The sequence below is a fragment of the Mangifera indica genome, chromosome 19 (genome assembly GCF_011075055.1).
Source record: "Mangifera indica cultivar Alphonso chromosome 19, CATAS_Mindica_2.1, whole genome shotgun sequence".
NCBI classification, from domain to species: domain Eukaryota; kingdom Viridiplantae; phylum Streptophyta; class Magnoliopsida; order Sapindales; family Anacardiaceae; genus Mangifera; species Mangifera indica.
The window spans coordinates 11529412-11539123 of NC_058155.1; the positions used below are offsets into that span (position 1 = coordinate 11529412).

The 9712-nt window shown below is 36.2% G+C and overlaps 1 protein-coding gene and 1 pseudogene across 1 annotated transcript; one reads left to right on the plus strand and one right to left on the minus strand.

Moving 5' to 3' along the window:
* Positions 1-855: 855 nt before the first annotated feature.
* Positions 856-3614, minus strand: LOC123203166 (protein DETOXIFICATION 33-like). The gene is made up of 9 exons (XM_044619376.1): positions 3238-3614; positions 2720-2915; positions 2242-2587; positions 2065-2151; positions 1917-1973; positions 1583-1821; positions 1379-1497; positions 1194-1280; positions 856-1097 (listed from the first exon to the last, which is right to left on the minus strand). Exons 1-9 carry the CDS (start codon positions 3508-3510, stop codon positions 1041-1043), a joined length of 1461 nt encoding a protein of 486 aa, XP_044475311.1. The 5' UTR covers positions 3511-3614; the 3' UTR covers positions 856-1040.
* A 2186-nt stretch (positions 3615-5800) lies between these two features.
* LOC123202924 lies at positions 5801-9712 on the plus strand (annotated as a pseudogene).

Consider the following 9712-nt stretch of genomic DNA (forward strand, 5'->3'; position numbering starts at 1 on the left):
CCACAACTCTAGCAAAATTCATTCTTCATCTCCAACCAACGAAAAAACCAAGGAACAATGGCTCAATCTTGCACTTGATAGAGACATTGCCAACGAATAACCAAGGAACTGAGTTGATATTGTCTACGAATAAATGCAACACCTTCTTCCTTCACCGTGACTAGCATTGACAACCAAAAGAAAGTGTTGACTATCATTAGAAAAACAAGCTAGAAGGGTAGATCTCTCGCTCTTTTACTGTCAGAACTTCAATAAAATAGTCGAAAATATCACTGAGAAATAAGAGAATGTTGACAAAACGGAGATTATAGTGTAGGACTAAGAAGAAAGAATACAATTGTAAAGGTGTAACTATAATTTGGATCAGGGTAACTAAATATGACTTTAGATTAGCCAAATTTGGCTTACATGAGCTGAATTTGAATCAGGGTAACTAAGTTTGAATTCTAATTTAATGACTCATCGATAAATTCATCCTGTCCTGCTACTTTTATTCTTCCTCTACAACTATTTTTCTTCATCTCTACCCTCCCATGATTATTCTTCTTCGTCTCCGAAGATTTTTCTTCTTCATCTCTACCCCCAACGACCCTTCTTCTCTCCAATACTTTCTTATAGCTTCTCCAACAATTTCATCGTCAACTCAAACTAAAGTTTTTGGTTTCAAGGCCAACTCAAACCAACTCCTATTCTAGCTCAACTTACTTGAATTCACCCCTAACTCCTAGTCATTATGTTCAATTGGATTACTCGAATTTATCAAGATAAATTATGAAACAATGAAACAATGATTTCAACCATTTGAATGATACAGTGGTTTCGAAGTTGATTGACCATGGCAAGAAAAATGAGTGATAAAATCAATCAAAAATTAGCTGAAAGAATAGAACACTGCTTATAGTAAATCCCTGGTACAACAAAATTGAACGACCAAATCCCTACTACATGCATACAACAAAACCCTGTGTCTCAGTCACCCCCTTCAAATGAGGACACAGTCACAAATTCATTCTCATTGCCCCCTCAAACTGTAAAACTTGTTATTGATCTGCGATAGAACCTCCCCATTTCCGAACACGGCTTTCTGCTTGTTGAGCCTGCAAATGCAAACCATTCAACCCAGTTAATATATTTCATTGTGGTTAAATATCATATCATAGGCAAGGAAATGACAATGGTTTTTAGAAACTGACTTCTGTTCTCCAATTGGTTATTGAAGTAACCACTATCAAAATTATGGTCTGCAAACAAATTCCTCCAAGCATTCCTCCCCATATACCCTGGAACCAACAAAGTAAAAGTTTTGTAGTTTCAAAGAGATTTGATTTGATATTAATATGATCAAGAAAAGGCATTGGAGTATATAATTTTATTTCACCTCAACTCCAAAATCAAATTTGAATCCCAGGAGTATGCCCAGTGGCAGTCCAACAATATAATAGCATCCAATGTTGATGTATGCAACAAGAGATTGCCATCCAGCTCCAACAGCAACACCTGAACACCAAACAAAACCAATATTTACAGAGATGGAACTTTAATTTCCGAGACAATCTAAGTATAGAATAGTTCAGTAGGTTACCGGATAAGACTGGCTGCAGACTGTTGAGAAGCACAGTGATTGCCAGCAGAATAGCAATTTTGGTTGTTTCTGCAGCGACGGCATCGCTAGAGGTGAAGAGGTAAGGGAAATAGTCTCTGGTGGCATACACCAAGATCATGGCACAAACACCAATGGAGATGGATGTGAGAGAGACCACAACCACTGAAATTTTGGCAGCCCTGGCATTACCAGCTCCAAGTTCATTTGATACTCTCACACTGTAACAACAATAGAAATGGTAAGTCATTGACACAAATGGCTGTCCATACTGGAAAACAAGATGTTGCAGGTTAATTAAATGAACGGGCATTACCTGATTGCGGCGTTGAATCCAAGTGCAATCATCGCATCCCAACCTTGAATATTCATACTGGAAAGCAAGATGTTTCAGTTTAGTATTGTAGTTGATTCTTGATTTTGTATCTTCTTTTATGCTGAACAAAATTTAATTAACAGCCTACCAAATAGAAATGGCATCAACTGGAATCAAGGGGTTAGATAAGCGGCCTGTTATCACAATCAATATCATCAAGTACCAAAACTCCAGGCTGAAATCCAAATTCAAAAAAGAAAAAATGTCAGTACAGCATCGATATGATGCAACTCTTAATTTAGACAGTAGGCTTAGAGATATTTACCATAGCATAACAGCAGAAGCCAAGGAAAGCTTGACAAAGCCCCACAAATCTGCAAATGCTAGCCATGAGAATCCGCTCCATGCACCATCTGACTTGGTTATGAAAATGTACAACAATTGCAGAATATCAATGAGCCACCATGATAAATTTAGAGTAATGGCTGCTCCAGTTAAGCCCCAACCACATTTCAATATCAGGAACCAGCTAAAAAATGCATGTAGCACCAGAACAATGGCTGATATCCAGGCCATCACCAAGACTTTCCTCTGCGCTTGTAAGAATTTTTGTATGGGGAAATTCACTGCATAAGCAAATAGTTGTGGAATCATCCACAGAGCAAATTTACCTGCATCAAAATGTCACTGCATAGTCATTGAATATTCTACATAATTTCATCATAAAAGTATGACATGTTAGTTAAATTATAGAATTAGAATTTTAGTGTCATGAACAGTATAAAGCTAAAAAAGGCACCCACCAGCGGCTTCCGAGATTTCAGTGGTCTCTCCAAAGACCTCAAGAATTGGTGGAGACCAAATGTAAATGGGAAGAAGACAACAAGCTGTAGTGAGCAAAATGACCCATGATCTCTGCATGTATATCCCTAACATTCTCAGTCTCCCTGCACCGTATGCTTGACCACACAGTGTCTCCAGTGCGCTTCCCATGCCCAACTGCATTTATTCAATCAAAATTAACATAAACCCTATCTACAGCTACCAGTACTAACTAAAGTTACAAAAAAAACAAAAACAAAAAAACAGAGCACTTTCAAATCACAAGCTTACTCGCTTCATCTCTTACCGTTTCTAGAACAACATCCCACTTAAATTCTTTTACACGTGTTATGTTATCATACTGAAATTACAAAATCATAGGCAAAGCAACTACTCTGGAGTTTGGATATAGGTGTTACGGCTACTTTGGTCAGCATGCGTAGGACAAAAACAGATTTTTCCTAGCTGGGAAATTGCTAAAACTAAATAGAGAACTCACCATGACTCCATATGCGAGACCAGCAATGACGGAGTTCTCGACGGCCACAGCAGCAAGGTCGATTTCACTAACAAGACCAGCAAATGTTTGAGTAAGTGCACCGAGTGAGTACTGACAAAGGGCAGTGAAGATAGCCGGTCCTGCAAGTTTCCATAGTTTCTTTGATTCTTGGCCAAACGCCCTGACAAAATGAACTGGTTTTTGCTCCTCATCGTGTGCATTGGTTTGGGGGAATGTTTGGTTATCAAGAAGTGGAGTAGTTTCCACGGCCATGATTCTTCAGGCTCTACTACAAACCAAGAGCTAGTGAAGAGCTTAAGATTGAGTTTGTAATTGTTGTAGTATTTAACACATGGAAAAGAATTTGTGGTTGGAGTTTGATTTATGGATCATCTGTGCTTCTTAGTTAGATATGGACTTAAAGATTGTTTGAAAGGTGGTTATCACTTATTACTTACCGAATCCCAGAAAGAAAGGTTGTTAAAAGTGCTACCGTTGACTCTACTTTTTGAGTTTCAGTTACAGACACGGCTTCTCTACTTATCATACAGCCTTTTGTCCTTATATGCACCGCTAGTGGCACCTACCATGGTGGCTCTGTCCTTAATCAGCATTAGATTTAATATCTATCCACTGTTACATCGATCATATTCACCATGCTCCGTAGATATTTCACAAGCATTCAAACTACTTAGAGTTCAAATGGTAGTATGAACAAACCAATGGAATTCAAGTTAAGGATTGGGTTTTTTTTCATAAACAAATTGATTTGAATGTTTAAATTTAAGTGAATTCGGATTTAGTGGAATGTTAAATAATTTTTAAATAAAATTTAAATTTCAACCCATCAATTTCATATCAAACTCAAAATATACCCTGTTTGGGTTTAACCGTAAATTGAATCTATCCGTAAACCTATTAATTGTTAGTTGGGACTAGAATGTTTGTTTCTGAAGTTAGGATTTTTAATCTAAAAATAGATTGATATGTTTAGAGTTTAGATAAGAACATTACATCTTTGTCTTCATTCCTGTATTTGTTTTTAAAAAAAGGACAACAGAAATTAAATCCTTCTCGAATGTGGAAGACCATTTCCATTTCCATCCACCCAACAATCAAAATCAATGAAGTTGAATTGGAATTTGTCAATAGGGTTTATATTAAGAATAATACTATGTATATCTATTTTGGATACATAAATATATATATATTTATATGTGTCATTATATGATTGATTATTATTTTATTCTTAATTTAAAATTATCTATTTATATGATGATATATATAAATATGTATATATTTATACATCTAAAATAAATACACATAATTTTATTGTTATATTAAGCAGGTGAAGAAAAAAATTTGTAATGTTGACGTAAGAAAAATTTAAAGAATTTCCGTTCCATTAAAGGACAATGATGGTTTTGGGATAAACCGAATTTTTCAGATCAACATTAAAAACTCTCATAAAATATTCGGTAGGTAAGGTGTACTAGCTAGATTTTCAGCTGGTGATTTGACTATTTGACTAGGAAACTAGGCGAAAGATGGGCAACCAAATATCCACTGTTTTTTAAGGTATTTTTTTGGTCAAAAAAGATTTTTCATCCAAGAATCTCAAAAATATATTTAAAATAATTAAAAAACTCAAAAATTTATTTATACATTAATTTCTATTAAATTTTTTTATTAAATAAAAATATAAAATTAATATTTTTTTTATAAATTTTAAAATTTTATATTATTTTCCCTTTTTAAATAGAAAAACTAATATTTTTTCTCTAGTATTAAATTTTAAAAAATAATATTTTTTCCCTTTTAAATTTCTTAGCAAATGATGGTGGCTCTCTCACTTCTAACAATGGCTCTCTTTCTGACACCTTCTCTTCATCCGAAGCACTCTCTCTTCAATTAGATTTTATCTGAATGATGAAGACATTATTCAGATGAATTGTCATTGTCTAGATGACGACGATGCATCCAAATGAAAGGTAGACATAAAAAACGATGAACTCTTACTCTGGATGCATCATCGTTATCGTCTAGACAACGACAATTCGTCTATACGATGCCTTTATTGTCCAAATAATGTGTCAAGGAAAGAGTTATTATTAGGAGAGAGAGAGCGGTTGTCATTCATTGGAAAATCATCAAGAAATTTGAAAAAGGAAAAATGTCACTTTTCAAAACTTAACCTTAAGGGGAAAATGTTAGTTTTCCAAATTAAGAAGAAAAATATTATAAATTTTTAGAGTTTTAAAATTTAGAGGGAAAATAATAATTTTACCTTTTTCTCTAACAAAAAATTTTAACAAAAATTAGCTCATAAATAAATGTTTAAAATTTTTTTTTTAAAATTTCAAATAGCTTGTGTATAATTCCTTCGACTACACTCAAGTCTATATTTCTTAAGGCTTTAACTGTCAAGTAATGTTTTCGAATTTGGACTAGACATTGATCCCGTCAAATGGATGGTTTGAGCAATGACTGGTCTGAACAAACAGCACATGAACGATGCAAACATTACTTTAGAAATATAACTCTGAAACTATAGCCTGCGAATATGAGGAAGATGAACAAAGAACCAGAGAAGGTTTCCTGAAATCCCTGGAGCCATGGGTAGCTCAGTTTTGACATTTACATACCATCATCAATTTTAAGATGAGTGAAACCTAAGGTGTGATTCCTCTCAACTCTTGCTTTTCAGTTTCAAGTCAATAAGTGATATGTTTACTATTTTATCTCCTACGGTAATGACAGTTTCCATTAGTCTCAAAATGTGGATACATAAGGAAGTTGGTATCTGAATCTGGTGAAGCCGATATTCTGTTATTGAAGTCTCTGATGCTCTGGGCGGGGCAGGGGCAGAGGCAGAGGCATTTGAACTTGCAGCAAAATTCTGCTGTGGAATTAATTTTGAGATCAACACAGAAAACATTGCCCTGCTTAGATGTGCGGTAGAGTATTTTGAGATGACTGAGGACTATGCAATTGGAAATTTGGTTGGAAGAGCTGACGCTTACTTGAATGAAGTAGCACTCAAGAGCCTTGCAGTAGCAGTTACCGTTTTACATATGTCAGAGAGCCTACTTCCAATTGCAGAGAAAGTAAAATTGGTGGTCGTGGCATAGATGTAATAACACATATAGCTTGTAAAGAAAACCAGTTTTCCATGTCTGGTAGAGCTGAGAATGGTACTGAGGAAGCAATTTCAACCATGGCATCTCATCCAAAGGCCATTGTTGATTGGTGGGCAGAAGATTTAACTATTTTTCGAATCGATATCTTCCAACAGGGTTTGATAGCAATGATGGCAAGGGGATTTAAACAATATGCTCTTGGTCCTATACTTATGCTGAATGCACAGAGATCTCTTCGAGGTTTGTTGAGATCTCAACCCAGAAATTGAGTTGCTTTAACCTATTGTTGGAGAATTGAACCTGAAATTCTTTTCTGATGCAGGAAATATTTGTAGAAGGGAGGAAGAAAATTGAGCCTCAACAAGAACATGAAAAGAGGGTTGTCTTAGAAACAATAGTGAGTTTTTTGCCAAGGGAAAAGAATTCATTGTCCGCTAGCATTCTACCAATGCTGCTTCGATCTACAGTATATCTTGAAACAACAGTTGCTTGCCGGCTTGATTTGGAGAAGAGAATGGCCTTGCAATTGGGACATGCTGTATTGGATGATCTATTGATTACTGTGTATTCTTTTACCAGGGATACATTGTTTGATGTGGACAGTTCAGCAGATCGTGTTTTTCCCACAATAAATGATATGGAATGGGTTGGGAAGCTAATGGAGAACTACCTTGCTGAAATAGCCTCCGATTGTAACTTATCTGTCGCAAAATTCATTAGTCTTGCTGAACTTATTCCAGAGCAATCAAGGGTAATAGAGGATGGGATATATATAGAGAGCCATAGGCATCTACCTCAAGGTGCATTATGTTCAATTTGATCAATCTTTTGCTTCAATATTCACAGGCTCATCCTACTCAAAGTGACCTGGAGAGGGAGAAAGTTTGCAGCTTGATGGACTGTAAGAAGCTTTCTCGAGAGGCCTGTGCTCATGCTGCAGAAAACGACCAGCTCCTCTTTCAAACGGTAGTTCTAGTGTTTTACTATGACCAACAACACCTTTACAATGGTATTAATGGGCTACCCACTTATACACATACACATACACACACATACATATTCATACGCATACATACACATACATATGCATATACATATATACATACACATACATACCTACATACACATACATGCATACCTACATATATACATATACATACACATATTACATACATACATGCATACATATACATGCACAAACATACATATACTTGCCTACATACACATACACAAACATATGCATACATATACATATAGACATACATATGCATACATACATACATACATACATATACATACCTGCATACATATATACATACATTTACATACCTACTTATACACATACACATACACATACATACCTACATACGCATATACATATATACATATACATACACATACCACATACATGCATACATATACATACACAGACATACACATACGCATACATACACATACATATACGTATATACATACACATACATATACATACGCATACATACACATACATATACATATATACATACACATACATACATACACATACACATATAGGGCTGGATTCGAGCCGAGCCAAGCTCGGCTCAAGCTCGGCTCGGCTCGGTTCGAGCCTGAAACTAGCTCGGCTAAACCGAGCTCGATCGAGCTGGAGCTGGCTCGAGTTGGCTCAGTTGATTTTTTTTAAAATTTTTTATACAAAACGATGTCGTTTTGATAAGAAAAAACGAGCCAAGCCAAGCCGAAATGAGCCAAGCCCGAAACGAGCCGAGCCGAGCTCAAGCCGCTCATATATGAACTGAGCCGAGATCGAGCTGGCTGCAAGCCGAGCTCGGCTCGGTTCGAATCCAGCCCTATACACACACACACACACACACACACACACACACACATATATATATATATATATATATATACACACACACACATACATATGCATACTTATACATACATAAATTTATACATACACATTCATATGCATACATATACATATATGTATGTATGTGAAGAATCATTACTAAACCACAACAAGAAATCAGAGATAAACAAAAACATAGATACGCCCACCAGTCTAAGCATGGCCATTAAGAAGGAGCTCCTGTCCACCGCCGTGAAGAGAGACAGTGAATGGTTCGCTTCCAATCCTTTGTTTTTCCTCATTCATTTCAAGTTTAAACTCATGTTTATATGGGTTATTCAAGTCCTTATTTTTCCTTATTCTGTTTCAGGATTTTCTTCTAGGAGATTCCTAGTGATGTAACTTTTCATGTTAGAGGAACTTCCTTTTCATTGCATATAAGGTGTGATTCCTCTCAACTATTGCTTTTCAGTTTCAAATATATTTTTGCTCCACTACGTACTAAATAAGAAGTCAGAGAATCAAGTCAATAAGTGATATGTTTGCTATTTTATCTCCTACGCTAATGGTAGTTTCCATTGGTCTCAAAATGTGGATACATAAGGAAGTTGGTATCTGAATCCAGTGAAGCTAATCTTGCTGTTATTGAAGTATCTGATGCTCCGGGCGGGGCAGAGGCAGAGGCAGAGGCATTTGAACTTGGAGCAAAATTCTGCTATGGAATTCATTTTGGGATCAACACAGAAAACATTGCCCTGCTTAGATGTGCGGCACAGTGTCCTGAGATGACCAAGAAATATGCAGTTGGAAATTTGGTTGGAAGAGCTGACGCTTACTTGAATGAAGTAGCACTCAGGAGCCTTGCAGGAGCAGTTACTGTTTTACATATGTCAGAGAGCCCACTTCCAATTGCAGAGAAAGTAAAATCGGTGGTCGTCGCATAAATGCAGTAGCATACATAGCTTGTAAAGAAAACCAGTTTTCTGTATCTGGTAGAGCTGAGAGTGGTACTGAGGGAGCAATTTCAACCATGGCATCTCATCCAAAGGCCATTGTTGATTGGTGGGCTGAAGATTTAACTGTTTTTCGAATCGATATCTTCCCACGGGTTTTGATAGCAATGATGGCAAGGGGATTTAAACAATATGCTCTTGGTCCTGTACTTATGCTGTATGCACAGAGATCTCTTCGAGGTTTGTTGAGATCTCAACCCAGAAATTGAGTTGCTTTAACCTATTGTTTGAGTATTGAACCTGAAATTCTTTTCTGATGCAGGAAATATTTGTAGAAGGGAGGAAGAAAATTGAGCCTCAACAAGAACATGAAAAGAGGGTTGTCTTCTGCCAAGGGAAAAGAATGCACTGTCCGCTAGCTTTCTAGCAATGCTCCTTCGATCTGCAATATATCTTGAAACAACAATTACCACGGCTTAAGTAACATTATCTCTCATGTGAAAAATTTGAATTTGTTAACTTGAGAT